The sequence below is a fragment of the Vigna unguiculata genome, chromosome 3, assembly GCF_037176805.1.
Source record: "Vigna unguiculata cultivar grain cowpea cultivar isolate G323 ecotype 2 chromosome 3, ASM3717680v1, whole genome shotgun sequence".
Lineage (NCBI taxonomy): Eukaryota > Viridiplantae > Streptophyta > Magnoliopsida > Fabales > Fabaceae > Vigna > Vigna unguiculata.
This window is the reverse complement of record NC_140794.1, coordinates 53,419,166-53,445,177: the sequence shown is the minus strand read 5'-3', so window position 1 is coordinate 53,445,177 and position 26,012 is coordinate 53,419,166. Positions and strand designations below refer to the sequence as shown.

General features: G+C 31.7%; 2 protein-coding genes across 3 annotated transcripts; both read right to left on the bottom strand.

The window, feature by feature from the left end:
* Window positions 1-193: 193 nt before the first annotated feature.
* Window positions 194-10,260, bottom strand: LOC114177243 (ubiquitin carboxyl-terminal hydrolase 3-like). 2 transcript variants are annotated; one of them, XM_028062514.2, is made up of 9 exons: window positions 10,104-10,260; window positions 9,784-9,915; window positions 9,626-9,664; window positions 9,249-9,354; window positions 9,101-9,159; window positions 8,899-8,973; window positions 8,208-8,256; window positions 7,549-7,625; window positions 194-627 (listed from the first exon to the last, which is right to left on the bottom strand). In XM_028062514.2, exons 1-9 carry the CDS (start codon window positions 10,176-10,178, stop codon window positions 538-540), a joined length of 702 nt encoding a protein of 233 aa, XP_027918315.1. In that variant the 5' UTR covers window positions 10,179-10,260; the 3' UTR covers window positions 194-537. The 2 variants fall into 2 exon arrangements, with proteins under 2 accessions (XP_027918315.1, XP_027918316.1); XM_028062515.2 differs by having other exon boundaries at window positions 10,022-10,105.
* Window positions 10,261-12,682: 2,422 nt separating this feature from the next.
* Window positions 12,683-15,695, bottom strand: LOC114175906 (ATP-dependent caseinolytic (Clp) protease/crotonase family protein). The gene is made up of 8 exons (XM_028060752.2): window positions 15,449-15,695; window positions 15,186-15,355; window positions 14,852-14,926; window positions 14,353-14,443; window positions 14,188-14,239; window positions 13,838-13,941; window positions 13,355-13,431; window positions 12,683-13,117 (listed from the first exon to the last, which is right to left on the bottom strand). The coding sequence occupies exons 1-8, from the start codon at window positions 15,627-15,629 to the stop codon at window positions 12,941-12,943; spliced, it is 927 nt and encodes a 308-aa protein (XP_027916553.1). The 5' UTR covers window positions 15,630-15,695; the 3' UTR covers window positions 12,683-12,940.
* Window positions 15,696-26,012: the final 10,317 nt, after the last annotated feature.

Genomic DNA, 26,012 nt, shown 5'->3' with positions numbered 1-26,012 from the left:
AATATATTTTAGAAAACATTTCCGAGAAACACTAAAACGTCGAAGAATCATTTCCATCATCACTTGTTCAGTATCCTGTTATAAAATCTTCTCTTTTTTTTTTTTTTTCTAGAATGACTCTCAAATGTGTAATCGAGAAACTTCATTAATACATTCGAATGCAACAAGGTGCAGAAAGTGATTATAGATGTACTAAAAGAAAAAGTCTCTTCTATATGGTGCAGGTTGATAAATAGATTCTTTTCTAGGGCCGGAACAACAATTTGTTAAGCCATCCAATTATAAAATTTGGTCTCAACATTTGTCACTGCCATTATGCTTAATTTAAGAAGGGAAAAAAAAACTGTAAATCGAAGTAAAAACTCAGCTTCAAGGTAAAAGTTTGCTTTTTCTAGATCAAATTTTCTCGCACTGCATCTATTTGAAACGAAAGATGCGCAGCTTGATAGGCCTCCGAATGAAAAAAAAAAAAAAAAACTTAAATACAGTCAAAGTAAATAAAGCTGTAGATGACTGGAGATTATAAAGCAGATAACATCACCTGGATTTCTTTGATATTGCAATGACATTGAAGTTGAGGGAATCTGGATTTTTCTGGATCATGCTCTGGATCACTTTGGCTGCATCCTGTCGTAAATTTTGATACACATATTACTAACTAAAAATAGTGTAGTAGAGAAAGAAGCATGCAAGATGAAAGATAGTAAACCCAGTAGCTTCAGACATGATCAAATAATTAGGATCTGCGAGGGTTGAAAATGGGATTCAGCACTAACCTCCCAAATTTGACTACATGGGCACAAAGAAAAAGGCTAATTAACTTGAAACGTGAGTTTCGTTTCAGCACAAGCTGATGAAGGCGGAGAACTACATGGCCCAAAAGTGGGCACGTGAGGTTTTGTTAGATTTGACGCGGCAGGCAAGCAATTAACTTGAAAAAGAAACTTCCATTCAGACATAGAAAGTAAAATAGAAAAATGATACACCAAGGATACTTATAATGGGTGCCAAACCCTAACTTGGCTTGTATCACGAACCCTCTCTCCCACACAAATAGAGTTTTTTCTTTTTCATTTGGTGTAATTTCATAAATTTTTTCAGAATATTTTTTAAAGTGAATGTTAAATATGTATAAGTCACGAGAATAAAAATATATACACAAATACCCACAAGACAAGAGGTGTTTGATGAAGAACAACTCAATGAGAACTTTTATATTGATCTATTAGAAACTTTTCCAATACATAGAGTACAAAATCACATGATATAAGGGGAAAAGAACAATATATACCACCATAACTTAACTTTAGTGTTTTGATGATAGCCTTGAACAGGTCATGCTTAATCCAATCGTTATCAGATGTGTGATTGGTAGGGTGACAATGATCACAATATTTGGAATTGCAGCCACCAGACCGAGTAAAGCGTCCTCGTCCACGATTACAGAGAAATCATCACGAACATGTTTGCTATGTCCCTCGTTGAAGGCAAGATTGGCAATAGAGTCTTGAGAATTAGAATGAAAAGTAGCATTAAATTCACATTCTTGTTGAAGAACCAAAGAGAAAGTTTTCACCAAAGTAGGCATAGGCTCCATAAGCATAATTTGGAACCGAACCTCTGAGAGAATTCATCATTTAGTTCACGGAGAAATTTGATGACACAATCATCATCACGCTCTTTCTGGATCTTGAAATCAAGACACATGTGCAAGGAGAAGCACATGTACATACCAAAATCATGCGATATAAAAGGAGTCCTTTCCAGAGGATTTGAAGTCGTGTGTAATATTGGAAAATGGTAGAATCACCTTGTCGATAGCTCTAAATATCCTCTTGTAAATCGGCAATGCGAAACTTATCACCATGAGAGAATTGTTGAAGAAGATCGGTCCATATATCAGACGCAAACTCCATCCAATAACAAATTGTTTAATGGCAGACGTCATTGAGCGAGTGAGCCACAAAATTACCATCTTGTTACCGCGTTTCCAAGTTTCATAAGTTTCATGCAAGGGATCATTAAGGGTCCTTGTTTTTGGTTTCCAACGCAACGAGCATATCATGTCGTTATTGCGGATAGTTGTTATCGGAAAGAAGAGAAAACACCAAGATAAAAGCAGGATTCTCACAGGGTAAAGAAATAGGGGATTTCGGGGTTTGTGAGATGATCAGAACATGCGTTAGGATTCACGGGGTTTGTGAGAGAACGAGAGGATGAAATAAGATTTGTCATAGCAAGAAATCAACAAGAAAAGAGAAAATATGGAAGACAATTTAAATTTGATACCATGTTATATATGTATAAGCCATGAGAAGGAAACTCAATACCCACAAATATCCACAAGTGTTTGATGAAGAGTAACTCAATGAGAGTTTTCATACTGATTTATTACAAATTTGTCAATATATAGAGTACAAAATCTCATAATATATGAGAAAAAGGACAACCTAATATGTACCATTATAAAACAGAATATTTGATAACAATAAAATAGAATAAAAAATATAATATCTCTATCAGTGAAATCGTGTGTAACAGGTATGACTTATTTTATTTTTGAATTGAAACCGTTCATGATATGCATGACTTCAGTTTTTATTACAAGCCTTCTTTGTCATCGGAGATGAAGTTGTGTTCCGTAAACACAAATTCATTGAGAAGTCGTGAATTCCAAGAATGATTTAGCATTGATGTATTTTTTTTCTAAATGTGCCCATTCTAGTAAAAACACCCAAATAAACAACACCCAAATCCTATATTCATAGTGTGTGCCACAGTATAAACAGGTGTCAGAAACAACATTCACAAGCTACTAGTCTGGGCTCTAACTGCAAGAAAAACTCCTAAGACAATTCTTTCCCAATTAATACATGACAATGATAGAGATAAAATGTATCCCACCGCTTTGAGAAATATGGCAGCAGGCTGGCAGTTATTGGCATTGCTAGGAATAAAAAATCGACATTCTTACCGTTCCCCCTTGGTTATTCTGCCTCACTATGGACCTAGTCACACATATTTGTTTATAAAGTTTCAGATACTAAAGCCTCTGAACCAAAGTCTTTCTATAATATATTTGAAAATTGGCCTTGTCACAACTACATGAACTTTTCTTAAATGAAATGATAGTGGAGCTCTATGTGCTTTGTCATGGCATGAAACGCCAGATTTTCTACTAAACAAATATCCAAATTATTGTGGTTATGTAACTATACACCATAGGCAGCCAATTGATCAACATCCGGTAGTAGTTGTGCATATAGCCCACATAAACACTAAAAAAAAACAGAACTATTGCCAAACTGCGTTAAGAATCCTGAACTATTCTTTAAAGATAATTGAATTGAGTTTTCTAATATAGTCTTTAAAAACCAGAAGGCCCCTAAACTGAGCTGCTTGAATTGAATTAAACTATAACTTATAAAAGTAATAAAGTGAAATATATGCTTCAAAATAAGATGTCCACAGCGGATAGTTCAAACAGTTCAGTCAATTCAAAGCAATTCCAGTTGTTTGAATTGTTATATGGTTCAATTCAGTTCTCCTTCGTCATCATGAGGTTTGGTTTAATTTGGCCAAATTGCCTTTACAGTTTAACTCAATTCTATAACAGTTCAGTTTGGTTTATCACTTCATCTACTTTGCACGCCCCTAATCATTTGGCAAGCTTCTAGCCTTTTTACTATCACCCACTAATGATGAGTTCAAGTAATCTCCTCTCGAGCCAAACTTATTCGCCTATCTGCCTTATAAGATTGACCTCCCATTTGCATTTTAAAAAGGATTTCGCTTAATTCAATCTTTCTCCTCATTATGTTACTTAGGTTTAGGATTGGGCATAATTTACTAAACTATACTAAACTATAGTTAATTGTACTATATTAAACTAAATTATACTAAACTATTCATAATAATAATTGAACTGTACTATAAAATAGTTCAGTTTTAAGAAACTAAACTTATATTAAGTTAACTAAGTTAACTAAGTTAACTGTTGAACTATAGTAGATTGAAAGAGCAAAATACCTTAAATAAAATATTGGTATTAGGATAAGAATTGAACTTATGTGTTTTATGTCTTACGTTCTATTCTTTCTCTTTCATATTGAAATATTTATTTTGTTTTGTCTTAATTTTTTTCTTTACTTTTTCTTTGAGAAAAATATAAAATATTTATAATTAATTTATTAAAAAAAATTATAAATTAAATTCAATATCTTATGTTATTTTGAATGAATTTTACTATGTAATGTTCTTTTTATGTTATGATTGTTCGAAAGTTATTTTTAAAATTTAAATTTTGTGACAGCTAACATTTTTATAATTTTTTATTTATATTAAAGTTTTTTGTAACTTAAATATTGAAATTAGTATAATAAATATAAATATTGGTACTAACGTATTTTTTTATTTTAAAATCTTATGTAATATTATTTTTTAGTTTTAAAATATTTATTATGTGGCATCAACTTTTTTAAAGAGATTTTATTTTAAAAAATTCTTAAAATATTAATTTTAGAACTTCATAAAATTTCTATAACATTTTTCACACAAATATTAATGAATACAAATGTTAAAAAAATATTAATTTTGAGAATTTTCTAAAATAAATCCTTTTAAAAAATTTTATGCAACATAATAAACATTGTAAAACTAAACATTATAAAAAATAAGTTAATACCAATATTTAAATTTATTATATTAATTTTAATATTTTAATTACATTTTAAGTTACGGAAAACTTTAATATAAATAAAAAAATTATAAAAATGTTAATTGGTGTATTGAAGTATGATGCATATTTCAAGTATTATTTTCTAAGCACTTTCAAATTATAAACTTTAGATTATTATTATTGTGTAGTACAATCATATGTAATTAGTGCAATTCGATTCAAAACAGTGTAATTCAGTTCAAAAATAGTGCAATTCAATTCAAAATCAATGCAATCCGGTTCAAAAATAGTATAATTCAGTTGAAAAAGAGTGAAGTTTATTCAAAATCAGTGCAATTCGGTTCAAAAACGGTTCAAAAACAGTGTAGTTAAGTTAAAAATTAGTGCAATTCGGTCCAAAAATATTGCAGTTCAGTTCTTACATAGTGCAGTTCATAAAACAGTTTAGTTTATAATAGTTTAGTTCAGTTTATATTATAGTGCAGTGCAGTTCAGTCCAGTTTATTTTTAAGAATAACAGTTCAGTTCAGTTCATCTGAATTGTTTTTCAATTCAGTGCAGTTCATGCGAACAATTTTTTAGTTCAGTGCAGTTTTTGATAGTGCAGTGCAGTTTGGTTTATTTTGCCCAGCCCTACTTAGGTTATCATCAGTTGCTTGTTTTGCGTTATACTTGTCTTTCTTCCTTAACCAATTCCTATTTTTATACCATCCTAGTTGTCAATAAACTAGGATTGATGGAATGTGTACTCTATAGTCACCAACAGTTGATGAGTTTATTCTACAAAATTAAATGACGGCACACAAACAAAAAAAATATGGCTTTCCAAATTTATAGAAAAAGAGCATATGTTCAATTTCTAGCAAGACCGAAATAGGGACACACACAAAATCAAAGGTTATTAGGAACAAAAACTTTTCCCTAAGCATCTAATTGTTTTAACATAAAAAAGGAAGAAAGGATACAAGGAAAGAAATTAGGTGTATTTTTTGTTTAGTGATGTTACAAATTTTATATGGTCTACACATTAAAAAGTTCTTTCCCACTTTGGCAGAAAAGAAAAGAATTAGAGCTTGAAATGTAAACGAAACTAATACCCTAATTAATATCACAATACATCTCTTTTTTATTTAGAGTATTTGTCCTTTTACACACATTTTTCCTCTTTCATTTTTGTCCCCTACCAACCAACCTATAGATTCATCGCAGTTCCTTCTACTTTTCGTTCCTTCCATTTTGTGGATGTTACAAGAGAGAAGAAAATGGGTTATATTGAATCTTCCCTGCTAGACCAGATACAACTTCTTCAAGTTTGTACTTACTAGTTAGTAGTTAGGACTCAAAACAAGTCAAATAAAAAAAATAGGGAATGAAAATCCATGATGGGCGCTACTACAATGTGGCCATTGTCACAAGACATTTTAGACATGCGGAGCTAGAGAATTCTTCTTCACCGAAGCTCTTGCATCTACACCCTTCAACAAAACGTGGTTACAGCATGCAAGAATGGACACCTTTTATAGGTATCCCATTCCTTAATGTTCCAAATAAATATTATGGAGAGGCTGTCTTACAGAAGCTCTCATCAATAAATTCTAATGAACCACTGGATCCTTGTACTCCTATATCAGCTGCTTTCTATACTCAAGAAATATGTCCTTGACTTGTCAAAAAAGGGACTACAAAAAGTGGCTAGCCATTACTCATTTAGAAAGTAGAGAGAAATTAGTAGGAAAATCCAAAGGATGAATGCCTAGTAGACTTGGGGATAGAGCTGAAAGTTGTAGGGAACTTGATATATCAGACACTTACAAAGCCCAATATTATCGACAGCGTACAGTTAGTTTGTGCATTTGCCAACTGAAAGGCATTTAGAGGCAGCCAACTGTATATCGAAATATCCCATGGGAACTCCAGTCAAAGGAATTATTGAAGGGTTTGCAAATTCTAATTGGGCTAGACCTAGATCAACTGATGTTAGTAAACTACTGGGAATAGGCATGGGGAATCCTTGTTACATGGATAAGCAAAATACAATCTCCATTGTGGTAGGGAGAAGTACGGATGCTAAGTTTGTGGCAATCATAAAATGTTTATGACCATTAATTTGGATTGAGAAGCTCTAAAAGACCTAAAATTCTCTAGAAAAGGTCTATGAAGCTATGTAATAACAGTGAATCAGTAATAAGCATGGTTCGCAAGCGTGCCAACATGATCAAGCAAGCATGTCGAAATTGATAGCAATCATATCAGATATGAAATTGTTTTTATGGGGTATCGAACTATCATTTTCTTCCATATTCCAATAGGGCACCATGATGCATGAGGACCTACCAAAGCCTGTCAACATTTGGGTTTGAATTCGTATTTGGTAAGCTAGAAATGATTGACATCTATTCACCAGGTTGAGGGGCAAGGTTGCAGAGGTATTGGTCACCATAGGAGGTGGCACTAAATGCCAGTAGCTGTAAATGTTGTATGTTTTATGGTAATTTCTGAAATTGTATCTTGATTGATGATTGCAATTTTAAAAATAATCTCCTATCTATAATTAGGGTAGCTTTAGCCTATTTAGTGTAAATTAGGTATTCTCATAATAGCAAATATGATTTCTTTCTAAAGCCTCTTTTTGTTCACTAACTTTACAAACTCAAATTTAAATCACTAGCTATCTGTAAATTCTCTCATAAGATGTGTGTGCTCCAATTCCAGAGCCACTTACCTATAATTTGTTTGTTTCTTCATCCATCAATTAAAATTCAAAGTGACAACAGAATTACTAGAATTTGCAAACTAAATCAGTTCCTTTCGCTAAATACATGTTTTTAAGAATCAATAAAAGTATAGCCCTGACAACCAAAGAAATTTACCCTCAACAAAGTACTTGGTGATGATACTCCATGAGATATTGGTCCTGACTTTCTTCCATCAAGCTCATACAGTTGACCTGCATATCATACAATTGCCGAGAAATTAATCAAATGAATTTTTTGCAACTACAAAAGGAGAACAAATTGAACTAGACATGAATAGGATCATGGATAGTTTAGTTGTAGCCTTTAAATATAGCTGGTTTATGATTTAGACATTTAGTTTGCCTACTATAGTGGTGTTGTTGATACAATCACATCTTGGTATATTGTTTTGCTCTTTTTATGAACACAAACACAGACAAAAAAATTCAGCAGAAGAACAATACAGCAGAACAGAAAGGAAAACAGATATTGCAGATAAGAGAAGATTCTAACACGTCCACCCTTTTCTCTCTCCCTAACGGCCTGATATATTATTCCCTCAGCCAATGGTAATCCTTGGAATTAGTTATCTTGGGCCTTGAGCCTCTCCTGATACCCACCCCTACGTCTTTCTCACCCCCCTTTTTAGGTAATGACTCCTTTGCACAGTTTGCAGTTTTGTTATACTATAGTGGTGTTGTTGATAAAATCACATCTTGGTATATTGTTTTGCTCTTTTTATGAACACAACACAGACAAAAAATATTACTCAGTTATCTATATAAAGAAATTACCATCCACACAGGCAAAGCAGATGAAATGAGGGTCCTCATTATCTGATACCTGCATTATAAGCAAAAACGTTATAAGATAAGAAAGGAAACAGTTAGAAAAAAAACAATTTTGTTGTTGCAAGTCAGAGAGGGTTGTTATCTATATTTACAATACTATCTATGGTTTGCCTCATAGTATGACAGCATTCTGATAGTTATATCTCCTAAAACGTCAGTAAAAATTGCAAAATCATCCAACGCAAGAGCTACTAGTATTAAGCACTTCATATTCACGGGTCTTGCTGTTCAGGATATAGTTTCCATTCCTTTAGTTCCATCCACACACAAAATTGAATGGAAAGATGATTTAAGCATTTCTTCATATACACAATAAAAATGCTTCCCTTTGACTTATATAACTTTTACTTTTTTTATCTATCAATAAAGAAATTCATCAGGATGAAAAAAATATGGTCCACATTATGCTTCCCCATAATGGGGTTTGTGGAGCAAAGTTAAAGGATAGTTTCAAAGATTTGAACCCAAAACCTCCACATCATAAGGAAGCAACCTTACTGTTGCACTAGCATTTGCCCACAAAGAAATTTGGAGGATACGGGACCAATTATCTGTTTCACTTCTACATAACATCATAACCCCCGCCCCCCCCCCCCCCAATTATGATTGCTTCAAAATTTAACAAATAAAATACCACTGTATCGCCAGCAGTGGCTGCTACTGAATGAGCAACTTCCATGTCCCAGTCATTCACCAGAAAGGCAGCCCGCTGCAAAATATGCAAGTTAGAAAATACCAAATTACCATTATATTTAACGGCTAGTAGTGTCATTCGTTTGCATTTATGAAATATGAGAAATAAAGAGAAACGTTTTGGGTAGGAAGAAATAAACAACCTGCAATGGATCCATGCTGGCAGTAGATTTAAAGAACTCGTCAAAAAATGACCCCTCAACTGATACCAACAAGAGCAACACAAACTGAATTAAATATAATGGTTGATACACTAAACTTAAATTAAGGCTGTGATTGTTAAAAGCCTACCAAGCTTGACTTCGGAAGTTACGTTCCCAAGTGCATGAAGCAGACCTATCGCACCACAAGCATTACCCACGGTTTGCTTCATAAAGTACACTTTACTGCTATAATCCTACAGCAGAACAACAACAAAAAAATCCTACTCAATGCATGTGCTTCATAGCAAGACACGCAGTTAAAAAATCAATTATATGACAGATATGCTACCTAAAATACTGATTTATTGGACGCTATTTAATAAAATAACCAATTAAGCTTGTAACACGATCTATAATTAATACCTACAGTCCAAACTAAATGCGGAATGCTTTGAATCAGGGAAACGAATAGTCACAGACAGATGAAAAGACTCCATAAATAGACATACCCACTCAGGCACTCACCTTTTTTTCATTTTCCTGTTGCAACCTTTCTTCTTCAGTCTGATAAGAGGAAATAAAACTCTCACAAAATCAGAAGCAACAGATATGAAAATGACTTGACAGTAAAAATAAAAATTTGATAAAAGAAAAACTCGCATGTTTCGTTAGTTTAAACTAACCTTTGAGGTAATGGGATAAAGAAAAAGTACAGCAAGAACTGGCTTCGGAACCATTTCCAGAAGCTCTTCATCCAAGCCAAAAACATCACAGCACTCTGCCTCCTCCATTGGAAGGCCAAGACCCCAAAGAACCTGCAATTCATCCGAGAAAAAAAAAATACACTTAAATTACGCACGCTGCCAAATAGAATAAAAAATTGTAAATCCAAAATGTAACAAAATTTGTTATATGCGTAACTGTTCCACGAATAAACGATCATAATTAAAGGCATTATTTAAACATTTCGCCCAATGATAGATAATAGGAGGAGAGAGAATGCCTTGTTCATGACGTCAGGGTTAGCTTCAAGAGGAAGAAAACTCTTCGCAGCAGGGCGTTCATCTAAGGTGGCCATTGTAATTTCCTTCTAGTTTCTACTGCGGTTAGACTCACTCTTAAACATTCAGAACTGAAATTACTACACACGATGGGCCTTTGCAAACTGCGAAGTTTTAGCAAGTAAATCTGTAACGCAAATTCCATGATATTCACACCTCCTGCTTCATGATTGCACCATTTTTTTCATTTAAGTTTTATTTTTATTAAAAAGAATTTTTTGCGTAATACAGAGGTTAAAATAGCCCTGTTCCGTGATTTCGTACCAAAATCTCAAATAGCTTTTTAGAGTTTTTCTTTTTTTTCGAGTAGGTCTGTATCTCAGTAAAATGCGTATTAATTAGGTCCTTCGTAAGTTCGATATTAACAACCTTAATACAATGTTATCTGTCAGTTTTTCAATTTTTTTTAATTATTTATGTCATTTCATTATTTAATCACAAGTCAATATGGTGACACTTGTAATTGTCTGAATCTCAATTTGATTCATATATTTATTATTTTAATTTCATTTTTATCTCAAATTTTTTTAAAATTTTGTATTTTTATTGTTTCTAAATTAAAATTAAATTTAACTTTTATATAAATGGTATAATGATATTTTTATTACATATTTTTAACAATATTAAGTTTATTTAAATTTATTTTTTACATTAAACTTTATTTAAATTTTATTTTAAAATTTTAAATTTATAGATTGATAAATTTATATTTCAAATATTTATATAGCATTATATATCTATAATTTTTATACAAATGTTAGAGTTGGTTTAAAAATAAAAACTTTATAAACTAATATAAAATTTTAAAACAATTTTGTAAGTTAAAATAAATATATTTAAAATTTTAAAATAAAATATAAATAAATTTCAATGTAAAATATGAATTTAAATAAATTTAATATTGTTAAAATATTTAATAAAAATATTATTATAATATTTATATAAAAGTTAAATTTTGTCTTAATTTTGAGGGAATGAAATTGACTTTATTTTTAAATTTAAAACTGAAATAAAATCAAATAATAAATATGTAAACCAAATTGAAATTCATATCATGACTTCACGTGTCACCATACAAATGTAATACGTAGCACAATACTAACATATATTATGACTTCACGTGTCACCATACAAATGTAATACGTAGCACAATACTAACATAGAAAATGACGAGCTCACGTATGCATTATCTTGATGCTATTAAAACCAAATTAATGAAAAAGATTTATTTATACGTATTTTTAAAAATATAGATCTAATTAAAACTAATAAAACTTATTTTGAGATTTTAGTACGAAAATAGTATTTTAACCTAATATAATTGACCCTTCCCTTCTAAATACTAACTCGTGTCCTTTTTTTTATTTTTTCAGGATGACTTGTATATAACTTTTATCGAAAATAATAAAACTTTTCTTATGTATAACTAAAACATTTAATAGTTCACTGAAACACCCATCTTTTCTCATTGATGGTAATGACGTAGATTATTCTAGAAAGAAAATAAGTTTTTTTTAATACTTGTCTAAATAAACTTAAAGTTTAATATTTATCAAATGTTTGGTTGTGTTTAATTTTGAATCATCAAAATTTGTAAAGTCAACTTTTGATTAAAATTAGTTGAAAATAAAGTAATATGCACTTGAAAATTTTAATCTTTGAAGAACGTTCGAAGCAATCCATCAAATAAATCATATTTTCACCTATCATAAAACATATTTCTTAAGTTTACATTTATGGAGAGAATAGAATATATAATTCTCGATTTCACAGTTTAGAAATTTTAAAACAAAATGTACCATCACACAAATATATGTCATTGTATTCCGTGTATTATTCCTCTTTCTATTGTCCCGGATTTGGGGGTTGATTTTTTTTAATTATATCATTAAAAATTCTTTATTTTTGTAATTCGTATAAATTTGAAAATTATTATATTTATTTCTAATATCATATGATCATTGTTAACTATTTATTTATTTAACGAAAAGTTAAGTAATCATCCAATTTGTACCTATTAATATTATAATATTATGCCTATACAGATGCTTTTATAAAAACTTGAAAGATCGGGGTAAATGTACATGATGTTATTATCAACGTTAAAATGAATATTAGAAATTAAAATTAGCGATTACAAATTTGGAAAAAAAAATAAATATAGAAATTAAAATGAAAATCCATACATTTTATAAGAACTAAAAAGTTGCTTCAAATTTTACAAATATGAAAAACAATTTCTTTCTATAGAAATAAAAGTCAAAACTCACTCATTTTACTAAGATTAAAAATATAGTTATAAGCGCAAAAAGAAATGAACAATAAGACAGTAGTAACTCTATTCCATTACATTTTATTCTTCCCCCTACATCTCCTTCAATTTCAACGTTAACCAAAGTCTTACGAGAGAAAACAGATACATGTTCTTGAGGGTTGCTTAATTATCCAATGGTTTTTACTCTGAATCACCACAAGTTTATACTGCAAGTTCCCAAACATATTAATTTATTGCCACAAAAGCTCCAGAAGAAAATGTTGAACCTTTATGTCAATAGTATATAAATGAAGGAAAAAGAAAGCTCAAAGCCAATGTCTTAAGGTGCGTGATTTTAGATACTAAATGACTGTACACAAATGGGGGGAGATTGTTCCCAGTGAAATTGCAGTGGAATTTCATCATCTAGGAAGTTGACTACAGGCTCTAGATGACTAATCTAAATGACAGATGTTCCTCACTAGAAACATAGAGAGAGACACAATCAGCAAAAGAACACTCCAATCACTCACCGGTATACCTTGGTTTCCGCTTCTCAGCAAATGCAGCCAATCCTTCCAGTCGATCTTTAGTACTCAACACATAATCATAGTAATCTTCTTCCAAGACCAAAGCTGATGTTAGATCAGTCTCAACCCCCTCATTAATAGCTTTTTTAGCCATCCTTATAGCTACTGGACCCTGTTAACATGAGCTATTTTGTAATGTACTTGTAACATGAGCTATTTATACTTTTCTTAATAAATCAATTTCTTCAAAAGAACAAAATGGAAAACCAACATTTAGAAGTATCAGTCACGACCAATTTATTTATACATGCACATTCAACGGCACAATGATCCACGCATTTCTAAATGTCACAAAACACAGCTATGTCATAATACCAGTTTCAGAATGATATATTTCTGAGGGAGATACCTTTTGATTGATATCCCGAGCAACTGCAAGTGCCTTTGAATAAGCTTCACCAGCAGGAGCACAGTAATTAACAAGACCTGTATAGATAAACTTTTAGGAACCCATCGTGCTGTTTGTGGAGGAATAAAAAACAAAGGTTATGCTTTATTTGTGAAAAAAACAAAGAAGTTACCAATTTTTCAGGTGAAATTTTTTGTATTCGTTATTTTATAGAAAGTCGCACAACAATAACCTTTCTCTTTGCTTTACTGGAGTTCAACAGGAAATGGCTAAGTGTTTGCTATGAACACCCATAACAAAACAATAGAAGTTCAATGGACATAGACTGTTGCTTCGTAATGTCTTGAATATTCTTTTCAAGTGAAATATAAGTTTGCGGAAACAATGAGCATAGTGTATTATCCAAATTGTCCTCCTCAAAATCTCTGTTTTGATGTCTTTACTGAATAGATAAAGAAAGGAGCTGAGTGATAATCAACATACCCAAGGACAGTGCCTCTTTGCCATCAACCTTTCGACCAGTAAATATAATATCCTTTGCAATTGCTTTTCCAACCAATCTAGGTAGTCGCTGAGATCCACCTGCCCTGTATCAATAATGACAAGAATATCAAGCTGACCTTACTACAAGCATTGATCAAAATATTAAAAACAATTCAAATTCACCATTACATTCATATTTGTCTACATATTTCAAATATACTCCACAATGTATCTTGAGATTTAATCTTTTTACTTTATTAGATAATAGAACTGAAGAGATACATGGCAGAAATAGATGGCGTCAAAGACACATTATGAAAAAGGCTGAAGAAAAATAGTATGAAACATACGCAGGGATTATTGCAAGTCCTGTCTCTGGCAAACCCATGAGAGAATTTTCACCTATACCATGAAAGAACAAACAAGTGAAGAAAATGTCTCATACTGGCGTCACGTTCAGAAGCAACCAAACAAATAGAATCCAATATAAAAAAAAATACAGCATATTTAACTACCACATATTCGAATATCACATGCAAGAGCCAACTCAAGTCCACCACCAAGAGCTACTCCTTCAATAACAGCAATAGTTGGAACACAAACAGCCTGAATAAAGAAAAAAAATGATTATCCTAATTTCAAGGAGTAGTATAATTGAAATGGGAAAACAGAGATGCTATATGACACACATGAAGTACAGACAGAAACGCGATAGAATCCAGTTAGAGATTTTTCATCACCAATATTTCTTAGTACCACCCAAAGACGGACTATAAATGAAAGAAAAAGAAAGTTGGGTCAGCTCTTGAGCTATATAAAACCCCCTCCCCCAAATCCCCCAAATGATAAAACAATAAGAGAAAAGAATGTGAAACAGAATAGAAATATAGAATTAAACACCATAACTTGTTTCATATCTTATGTGGATAAGTACACAACACAAATATTAGAATGCAACCCAATAATGTAATCCAGTAATTACAAAAAAAAAAAATATGAATGATTTGAACTAACCTCTAGAAATGAAAATGTGGAGCGAATAGAATTCACAAAAGTCTTAGCCTCTGATTGACTCATTTCCCTGCGCTCCTGCAGCCCAATAAACACAGAACCCTTAAAGGCGAGGATGACTTTGCTCCAATAACATGATATGTAAATTAAATCCACACTACCTTGCCTAACAGCAAGAACCCATTCCAAACTGGATCAAACTATGTCCAATAATTATGCTTTGAAAATTTTTAGTTTATGATCACAGTCACTACAGAAGGAAAAAGAATCACAAATATTATAAACACCCAAGCCTTCTTCCTTTGAAAATTGAATAACAGGGAATTTAACAATTAACCTTTAAATCGGCCCCAGCACAAAATACCCCAGGAACTGAACTGCTGATTATAGCAACATTAGCGTAAGATTTCTGATTAATCAACTCAAAAGCATGACTCAGGCCTTGCAGCATCTCTTTCCCAATAGCATTTCTTACTTTAGGCCTATCCAAGCTAATTTGGACAATCCCTGTAAAAATAAATGAAATGAGACTAGAATAAATTGAAAAAAAAAATGAATTTTATATTTGTAATGGTGAATGGAGTAAAAAGGATAATATACCGGAATCAGGGCCGGTGAGTCTGTGAAGCTTGACGAATTCAGATGCGGAAGTCTCAAGAATAAGATTTCGACGGGTCTGGTACTGGCCGTGGTGCTGATGTGCGATGAAATTGAGAGTGAGATAGGGTTTGCAACTTTTGGCATGGAAGCTGCACTTGGTTAACACTCTCATGGCGCACATTTTCTTCAGTTAGATGATCCACTTCTTGGGACAATATGGAAATCGACCAGTTTCGTGTTTGATCGTCTCGATATCAGGATAACTATAAATTAGTGTTTGCTTAAACTTATATTTTACTTTATTTCTCCTTAAAAATAGAAACCAAGTCAAACCAATTTCTTAACGAAAATAAACTTCTAAAGAAATAGTTTATTTAAAAAATAAAGTGAAATAATAATACTTTAGAAAAAAATAGTTGGTCCAAGACATAAAAAAAAAATTAAATTACACTTTTGATCCTTCTATTTATCAAGTAATGTCAATTTGATCCTCAAATTATTTTTGTGTCTCAATTTGATTCTCATTTTCTTAGAAATAATTCAATTTAGTCTTCACCATTAGTTTAATCAGATGGCGTTAAAGTTGACGTCACATGTCAATTTTTGGATATTTTTTTTTTAAAAATTTTTAAATTTTTTATTTTTTACACGTGTCACTTCACAGTTATGTCGCATGTTAATATGATTCAATTTGGTCCCTGTATTTATTTTTAGCTTTTTATTTAGTCTCAATTTTTCTAAAAATGAAACAATATTGTCTCTCCTTAAATTGACACTCAATCTATTTTTTTACAAATTTTATGGTGAAACTTAATTTGTTTATTAAATATTTCTATAAATATTTTAAATTAACTTTAAATTCTATACAAAACATTAAACTTTGTTTTCTGTTTAACTTGAAATTTAGTTCCTAAACTTATATGTGAAAAGTTATTTGATTTTTAATCTTCACTAAGTTTGTATAATATGATACACTTGATGCCTTTATATATGATGACGACAAAATTGTTAATTGTTGAAATTAAGTTTGGAGTTTAACTTTGTTTAATAATAAAACTTAAAAAAAACTTATTTAAAAATATTTGTACAAATATTTAATAAAAATGTCAATTTTAGTAACAATATCATCATAAGATTTATACAAAAGCTAAATTGAGTGTCAAGTTAAAGATAAACAATATTATTTCATTTTTACAAAAGATTGAGACTAAATTAAAACCAAAAATAAATATAGATACAAAATTGAATCATTTTGACACGTGACACAATTATGAAGTGACACGTATAAAAAAATTTAAAACAATTTAAAAAAATTTAAAAAAAAATTGAAAATTCAAAAAAACCATAAATTGACACGTGGCATTGACTTTAACCCCGTTTGGTCAAAATTTACGGCAATGACCAAATTGAATCATTTTTACAAAAACAATAACCAAATTGAGACAATGAGAAATTGGATGACCAACTTGACACTACTTAATACAAGGACCAAAAGAGTAATTTAACTAAAAAAAATCAAAAGACAAGTTGAAACCACAAATATTATTTTCTTTTATCAAAACAACATGAATATGGTAAAAAAATTGTTTATGTAGCATCTTTAAAAGTGTAAAATATCCAAATTACTATATATACCGTGAATATGTAACCTCCGATTGTTATTGTCATTGCAATAATGTTAGATGAATTTTTTTTTTAATTTTAATTTTTAATATAGTTCATGAAAAACTATATTTTGTAACTCTAATTCAACATGATATTTGTAAAACTCACTTTTTATCTCAGGATTTTTGGGTTAGCTTTAGTAAAAAGGGTCAAAGTCAACCCACTTGTTTCTTCATTTCAAAAAAACCTTTCAGTTTTCTCACTCTAGATCTTTCCCTAATTTTCTCTACTCTTTACGATTATTGTTGTCATTTCCTTCTAATACTGTTACTACCACTCCTTGCAACAAAGATTGAAACTAAGACCTTTGCGGAGTTCTTGTTGGAACAAATTGAAGTTCCTTCCTTCCCTTCATGTAAGTAAACCCCAAACCTTTATTTCTTTCTTCTTTTTTCAGTTTGGTTGTGATTGGTTCAGTCTTAGGGTCTTCATTAGAGTCTCATTTTTGTCATGTGCTCATGTTTTTTAGTTCTTTAGTTTGTTTCTGAAGCTATGGTGCTTCTTCTATTAGGACTCTCTCCCTATAGGTTCGCCTTCAGTTTTGAGGTAAGGGAAGCTAGGGTTTTAAAAACTTTTTTTAAGTTTGTAACATGTTTTTCGTCTTGAATCGTGCTTAAAATGTTAGTTCGATGCTTGTAGTTGTGTTTATTTTTTTTTTTTTTGGATTTTTGATTTTTACATGTTGAAATCAAAGAAAACCTGTTATTCTAGCTTAAGCTTAAGTAAGAATTTATAACTTAAGCGAGAATTTCTCAGTCTAGCTTAAGCGATAATTGCTGCAGAATTTTAATTCCTTATGTTAACTTGTGATTGACCAAATTAATGTTAAAAATATAATGTATGGAGCTATGCATGAGTGATGTGACATATCTTTTACATGTGCTTGATGTTTTTAGTTTGGGATGATAATTATTTTGAGATAACATGTGGAATGTTGATGATAAAAGAGTTTCAAGGAAAATTCTTGGTGATGGTATGATTAGTGTATGCCTTGATATAGAAGATGTATAAATAAGGAAGGTATTATGAACTCTAATAATCATTTACACTCATGTAGAGTAGAGTGATTATGTAATGAGAGTGACAGGAGATCCTAATCCTGGGAAGTGTTTGAGCCCGAGACATATTGGGATTTACCTTGTGATTGATTAGGTGATAACCCCTTGTGGCTAGACTCTACAGAGTTTAAAAATCAATGCAAGTGCATACTTCCTTAGAATTATATATCAAGCGCATAATTCAGATATCTGAGTCAAGAGTCAGTTGAGTGTTTAATTGAGTGAAAACTTTGTGAGTTAATGTTTCTTTTCTCCATGTATGAGTTTCTTGGGTGATATACTTATGTAACTATATCTACGTATGAATGCTTAAATACACTAGCTTACCCTTCTTTCTTTCTTTTTGTGTTTCTTTTCTTGTTGTGTTTTTCTTTTTGCAATGATCATCAAATGTTGCTGAGTAGACGTGGAGACTCCTGGTAATAAAAGACGGTGAAGATGTTACTGTGTAGTTTAGGCGTGTTGGTTATTCCTCTTTTGAGTATCTTTTGAAAAATTGGCTTTATCTAATTTCTTACTATCATGAGTAATCTTTTGCCAATATATTTTATTTTTTAAAACATGTGATTTTTATTTATTAGAATTATTTTATTAGATGGGATGTCACGGTATTTCTTTATAACAAATATTGTTTTTTAAATTTATATTTTATGAAAAATATTTTTTATAAATGTTTATGTAACACCCAAGATTAATATATTTACTTTAGTGAAGAAAGCATCTCACATCTGGTATTATGCATAAAGGAGTCATAAAGGAGTGATCATCACAATTTATTGAAAAAAAGTATAAAAAAATTCTAAAATATAAGAATGGTCATAATAAGAAAAAGGTATAAATACATATTTGGTACCCAAATTTTTTCGGAAAGTTTAATTTGGTATCCGAACTTTATGAATGTTCAATTTGGTACCCCAATTTTCTAAAGAGATTCAATTTGGTCCTATCCGTTAAGTTGGAGTTAACACCGTGTCCGTACAGGATACGTGTCAAGCCATGAAATTTTTATTTTCTTTTTCAAAAAAAATATTTTTTTTTTCAAAAAATTTTAAAACTGCCACGTGTCAGTTTATCATCGTGCCACGTGGCAGCTTACAATCATGACACATGGCAGTGTAATAGTTGTTTTCAATTTAGTACCCCAATTTAAATTTTTGGTTCAATTTAGTACCCCAATTTTTTAAAATCATCCAATTTCGTCATCTTCCATTTGAGACCAAATTAGTAAATAAGCTTAATTACAACCTATATATACATGTTACAATAACTTTTTCTAATATATACATGAAATCATTTCACTTTGTCGCAACCGGAATCACGACGGGACGACGAACCAAAAAAGAAAACAAGTTTGAAAAGAGATTGGGAGTCGCCACCATAGTTATTCTGGAAAACTATGAAAAACCATAACAATAAAACTAGTCTGCGAAAAACCAGATTTTGGATCCGGGAATCGGTTAAGCGTAGGGAAGGTGTTAGCACCCTACCGCGCCCGCCCGAGGGCGGTACCTTTAATTAAAAATGCAAAGTTGATGTGGTTTTCAAAATATTAATTTCCCCAAAAATAATAAGACAAAAATGCTAAAAAAGAAACAAAGATATTTTTTTTTTAATTTTTTAGGCCCGACAAGGATTGACCTTGGTCCTACGTATTCTCATTCAAAATGAGAAATCAGGGTTACGTAATTCTTTGAGAGAAACGATTTGGAAAACAATTGAGAAAATGATTTGATTTTTTTAGAGGTGAACCTAACAAGAACTGGCATTGCTCCTACGTATCTCACAGGGAGAATCAAGGATCACGTAGTTCTTAAAAAACTTGTTTGTTTGAAAATGTTGATGTTTTTTTTTATATTTTTGGAATTTTATATTTTTTTGTATTTTTGAATTACATGGAAATACGTGTCACACGACGCGGAGGGTCGGACAAACACTGAAAGAGAAAGAAAACTATTTTTGATGTGTTTTTTTTTTTTTAGAAAATAAGTGTCACACGGTGCGAGCGACCGGACAGACACAATGAAATGAAAGAGAACATTTTTTTTTTATTTTCTATTTTTTGCAATTTTTTATAATTTTCAATATATATATATATATATATTAAAAAAATAAAAAATAACAAAAAGATAAATAAATAAAAGGATGAAATTATTTAAGAAAAATAGAAGTGAAATACAAAAATATGAGATATGAGAGTGCATGAATAATTAGTGAGGGTGTGTGCATTAAAGATGGGAGTGCAGCAAGTAAAATAAGGAAAACAAGCCCAAAACAAGTAAAGCACAAACGGGTTCTGCAGTCAGCAAAAGCGGTGGTGTCATCAGCAAATATTGGGAGGTGTATGTATAGTAAAACAGGGGTTGCAATGAGTAAGATAACAAACAAACCCAATGGATTGTGTGATCAGGAAAACTGGTGGTGCAGGAAGTAGTCACTAGTGGCGTGAGTAGTGAAACATGGGGTACGGGATCCTAATGATGGGAATGCACGCAGCGTAAAACAGGCCCAAAACTAACATGAGACATAGAGCGTGGGTTAACAACAGTGGGGGTGTAGGAAGAAAAAGAAAAGCCAGGTCACTTTCATTTATTCTCTAAAAAAACAAAAACCCTAACTAAAGTCGAAGCTCTCCCCGCAGCCTCTTCTTCTCGACACCACCAACACAAACGCAGGCCCTGGGACGCGCGTCTGCACGACCTTAAACGCCGGCGACGCGGCCACCGTCGACGGAGCTGCCGGTGCTCGTGCCGCCGTTTCGACTTCATTCTTTTCTTTTCGCGAGTGCTCCTTGGTTCTCGTCTTCCGCGTGCGAGGCTCCTTCGTCGCACCTCCGTAGCCAACCAAGATTTGCCGCCTCCGTCGTAGCTGGCCACAGGCACCACCGGAGACACAAGCTTACACTAGCGGCGTTGGCGTCGAGAACCCAGGGATGCTCGAACTTCGCTCACTCTTCGCACCACCGCGACCAAGACCGCCATCACAGCGTCGTCGTCGTGAACTGGGAGCAGATTCTAGTTCAGTTCTTCCTTTCCTCACATCAGCGTGGCTGAACCCTAGTTTGCACGCAATCCGCATCGGCGAAACTCTGACTCGCCGGCGGCAACGCCGCCGGCGATGGTTTTATCTCACTCACCTCACTGTTCTCTGTTTCTGATTTGTGCTAGGTTGGATGAATGGGTTTGGGTGTCTCATTGTATCGGTGGGTCGAGGATGATGAATAGAGGTTCCCCGATTTTGGTTATTTTTGTGAAGGTTGGAGGTTGATGGAAGAGTGCGGGATAGTGATGATGATTTTTGTATCCAGGAGTGTATAGGATACGAAGGGGGTGTGGGTTACAGGTTGGTGAGATCGAGAACGAAGTTCATACTGTGTGTGAATATGCGCTATCGGTGGATTGTTCGTGAGCAATAGTGAAGCGGAGAGGGTAATGGTAACATGTGTATTCTGGTTGCAGGGGTTCTGATAGCTTTATTTTATTTAGATGCAAGACACAATCGTATGCAAATGGAGGCGACGACAACTCCCATGGGATCAAGAATCAACAACCAATAGAAAATGTAGCACAACACAACACCATATACATTCAAGCATTTAAAAGTCAGATGATTTTATGTTCATTAGAGCTATCGGTGCTTACCTGTTGTAGATCTCTTTTATGCCTCTTGCCGTTACTTCTCAGAGGTGTTACTCCTCCAACCGGTTTCAGTGCTTTTTTCTTCCACCTCCGTTGCCTTTCCCAACTCTCCTCTGTTATCTCTTATGTTCTCCCCTTTTCTTGCTTTGTTGCTCTCCCTATTTGTGATATTGCGAAACTGTATCCTTTCTCCAGGGAGTCCCCCTTTTCAAATGGCTTTCCTCTCTTCTATTACCATGCGAGTTTCCCCTTTCATCATACTCTGCATAACATTCTGAGATGACCAAAAGCATAAGCCTATGACCAAAAGCATAAGCCAGGATGCCTCCCAGCCACCACCCTATCAGTGTAGCTACGTCTGCTGTCCGCTGCCGTGACTGTCATTGATGCAGCCGTGACACACATGCCCACGATTTCCTTTTGAGTGTCAAAACCTCAAGAGCAGAGCAACGTGTGAAGATCAACAATTTTCTTTGCATGAGAGTGGAAAGGGCAGCAGAGATGGAGCGGAGGTGGAACAGCCAAAGTTGACTTCAAATTTTCACCCTCTTTCTTTTTTTTTTTAATATTTTTTTCAAAAAGAATAAAACAAAATAAAATAAGAAAATGAAACAAAAATATTAAAATTTAAATTAAAAGTTTAAAGACAAAATTAAATAAACTTAAATAAAATTAAATAAAATAAAACAACATAAAATTAAATAAAAATTAAAAAAAGGGATGAAAGTAAAAGTAGGAATATATCTATATACAAATCAATGTTCACTTTTTTCTATTTTTCCCTTCTCCTAATCGTTTTAAAGGAAAATTTTTTTATTTCTTACCCGGACGAAATTGGGTGTTGACACACTTAAATACTTAAATTATTTTATTTTTTACATTTTAACATTTGTAATTTTTTATACATGAAATTTTTTACACTTGTCATGATTAAAATAATTTGAATATTTAGGTGTAGTGATTTAATGTATAAATTCAAAATAATTATTTTAACATGTTTATATAAGTTATAATTAAGCTTATTTACTAATTTGGTCTCAAATAAAAAATGACGAAATTGAATATTTTAAAAAATTTGGCTATTAAATTGAACCAAAAATTTAAATTAGGGTACTAAAAATTGACATGTGACAGTTTTTTAAATTTTTGAAAAAAAAAATTAATTTTTTGAAAAAAGAATTAAAAAAATTAAAATTTAATGGCTTGACACGTCGTGTTAACTCCAACTTAAGGGAGAGGATCAAATTGAATCTCTTTAGAAAATTGGGTACCAAATTGAACATTCCTAAAATTTGGATACCAAATCAAATTTTCCGAAAAAGTTTGGCTACCAAATGTGTATTTATACCTAAGAAAAATTATTTTGAATTTTTTTAGTTTGAATCCGACAAGATTGCTTCTACATATTTATTCTCGTTCAACCCGATCTCTCCTTCCGCTCTCCAATTCGCGTTTCAGCTTCTCCGGCGAACCTCGATCGGAGACGTAGTTCGCTTCAACGGCGCTCCGCCACCGTTCGTCTCCGGAGGCTGGAGGCACCACTGGAATCCCAGCCCAGATCCACGACTCAGAGCTCCTGTTGGACTATTTCTTTGCGGCGCCGTGACTCTCTTCCTTCCGAGCGACGTCGCCGGCGTTTCGCCTATTACCACTGGCGCCACCATTCACGTCTTTAACACTGCCACCATTCGCCCTTCCGGTGATCGAACCCGAAGCTTCATCTCCCGTCCACTGATTTAATCTCCTCCTTCCCTTCTCTCGTTCACATTTTCTTTTTTAACTTTTCTTGTGTTGTTTTGATTATTTGGTGACCTAAATGGATGCTTCACAATAACATAATAAAGGCAGTGAATGCATTTAAATGTTACCTTAGATGAAGATGGTTAGCTGGGCGTGCTCTCTGTTTTCAGCTTTGTTGTGAAGAAGATGTTGATGAATTTGTGTAGTGTTGATGAGAATTCTGGATGAATGCAGGTGCTGTGATGGTTGGAATATAGATGAAACCGATACCGTGGTAGGAGAAAGTGATTCTGTATGACTCTGTGATATGTTTAGTTAGATGGAGAAGTGGATTCTATGGAGGCGCTGAAATTTTGGAGATGAATAGAGTACATACTGATCTTGTCTAATGATGTAATATATGATTCTGGAAAAAAAAAAAATTGGGGTGGAGAATGAATAATAATGGAGATGATGAGAAAGGTGAAACGTGATGGAGGTTAGATAATGGAGGTTCTAATGGTGAATGGATGATGGTGGTGCCTAATTGGGTGATGAATCTGTGGTGGGTTGTGAAAAAAAAAAATGGAATGGAATCCCCTATGGAAGCTTTTTTTTGGCGTGTTGGTTATGATTGTGTACGATGACGGAGATAATAATGTTGAACATTAATATGTTATGCTTTTGGATTCGCATCAGTATCATTTATAGGATACAAATTGAGGTGCAGATGGTTATACAGATTAACGCCGGTTTAAAAGGATGAATTTGCAATTAAATTGTACATTTTAATACTTTTTAAAATGCATAGGAACGTAGAAAAAGAGAATTCATCACAATAAAATTATTTTAAAAATTTAATAAATAATTATATTTTAAAAAGTAAAATTGATATTTTAAAATATAAAAAAAAGTCCTTTATATATATATATATAGATAATTATTATAATAATTAGTATTAATAATAATATTATTATTATTCAAATAAATATATTTCGTAAATAAATTAATTATACAAAATAAAATAAATTTAAATAAATGTGAAGATATAAATTAAATAATTTATATTATAAATTATTTCAAGTTATTCTTTAGAATAATAATAATTTATTTTAAGTTATTAATGATAATATCAATAAATTATATTTTTAATTTTAAATAACATTTTTAATTTTATTTTAATATCATTTCGTCTATTTATATAGAAGGATAAAATGATAATCATACAAATTACTCAATTAAAAATTATAATTTATTAATTTTTATCACTCACATCATACACAATTTCTCATAAACTTTTCACTCATATCCATTTAAATTATAACATATTTTCTATCATTCAAACAACTTTATTTTTACTTACAAATCAACTCTTATCAATGTAAATATACTCCTCCAAATGCATATCCCAATCCAAACACAACGTAATGAGGTGAGTGAGGAAGCATATGATAGAGTTTATTTCTTCATGTGTGGTAACGGAGGAGGAAAATGTCCCTACGTGCATGGAGCAGTGTGAGGCCTGTAGTGCGAGTGTATATTTGTTGTGAGAGGAAATTTAGGAAATAGGCAACACAATATTTTGTAATTTTTGGTTTTAAAGTCAAAATTATTATCATTTTTTGAAGAAGAAAGATTCTAATTTTTGAATTTTAATTAATTTTTTACTAACTTAATTTTATTAAATTTTAAATAAAAGATTAATTAATCTTTTTTTGAATTTTTTTGTAAGAAAATTATATCATTTTTTTCTATTTATTATCTTTAGATTAATGAAACACTTTTTTTTTTAATTTTATTAAAACAAACTTTATTCATCTAAACAAAATTAGGTATGAAGTTTCTTCAATGTATTACAATATTTGTCAATAATTTATACAAGAAACTTTATGGAATACAAAACAAACTAACATAACTTCCGCTATTTATATCCTTTTTAAACCGAAAAAAAAGAAGTTAATAGTATTTTGAACAATTATGTAATAAAAATCATTTTATTTAAAGTGTTAAATACATTTATGATTCCTTAATTTTCGGTGAAAATTAGAATTAGTATTTTTATGGAATTTTTGACTAATTTAATTTTTTATCTTTAACAATGTATGAATTTAGTCATTTTAATCAAATTTTGTTAAGTTTATTTGACGTGTCAAATGCGTTTCTCAGCTAACATTAAAACGAAGTCAAACTGTGTAAAAAACTCAAATGCTATTATGAAACACGTTTGAAACATTAAATAAATTTAATAAAATAAAGTTTGAGACTAAATTTGGTCAAAAGTTCTAGTGAAGGTTAAGGGACTAAAATCATATTTAATCATTGCTTAAACATAACTATTAGACTACACAATTCACAATATAATAAGCGTTATCAATTCATCACATCTATAGTTTTAACATAAAATATTATAGACTTAATTTCGGACTTATGCATTGAATCAAATACTTATGAAGTTTTACACCTATCATATAATCATGATTAAAGTGT

Excerpts from the sequence above, each read along its gene's own strand:
- LOC114177243 (XM_028062514.2), bottom strand. The coding sequence starts at position 10,178 with ATGGCCACCTTAGATGAACGCCCTGCTGCGAAGAGTTTTCTTCCTCTT. Across the intron at positions 8,974-9,100 it reads CCAGCATGGATCCATTGCAG|CGGGCTGCCTTTCTGGTGAA; the intron begins GTTGTTTATTTC and ends CATATTTTGCAG. Across the intron at positions 8,257-8,898 it reads CCACTGCTGGCGATACAGTG|GTATCAGATAATGAGGACCC; the intron begins GTATTTTATTTG and ends CTTATAATGCAG.
- LOC114175906 (XM_028060752.2), bottom strand. The coding sequence starts at position 15,629 with ATGTGCGCCATGAGAGTGTTAACCAAGTGCAGCTTCCATGCCAAAAGT. Across the intron at positions 13,432-13,837 it reads CAAAGAGGCACTGTCCTTGG|GTCTTGTTAATTACTGTGCT; the intron begins GTATGTTGATTA and ends TTATCTATACAG. Across the intron at positions 13,118-13,354 it reads CTCGGGATATCAATCAAAAG|GGTCCAGTAGCTATAAGGAT; the intron begins GTATCTCCCTCA and ends TCATGTTAACAG.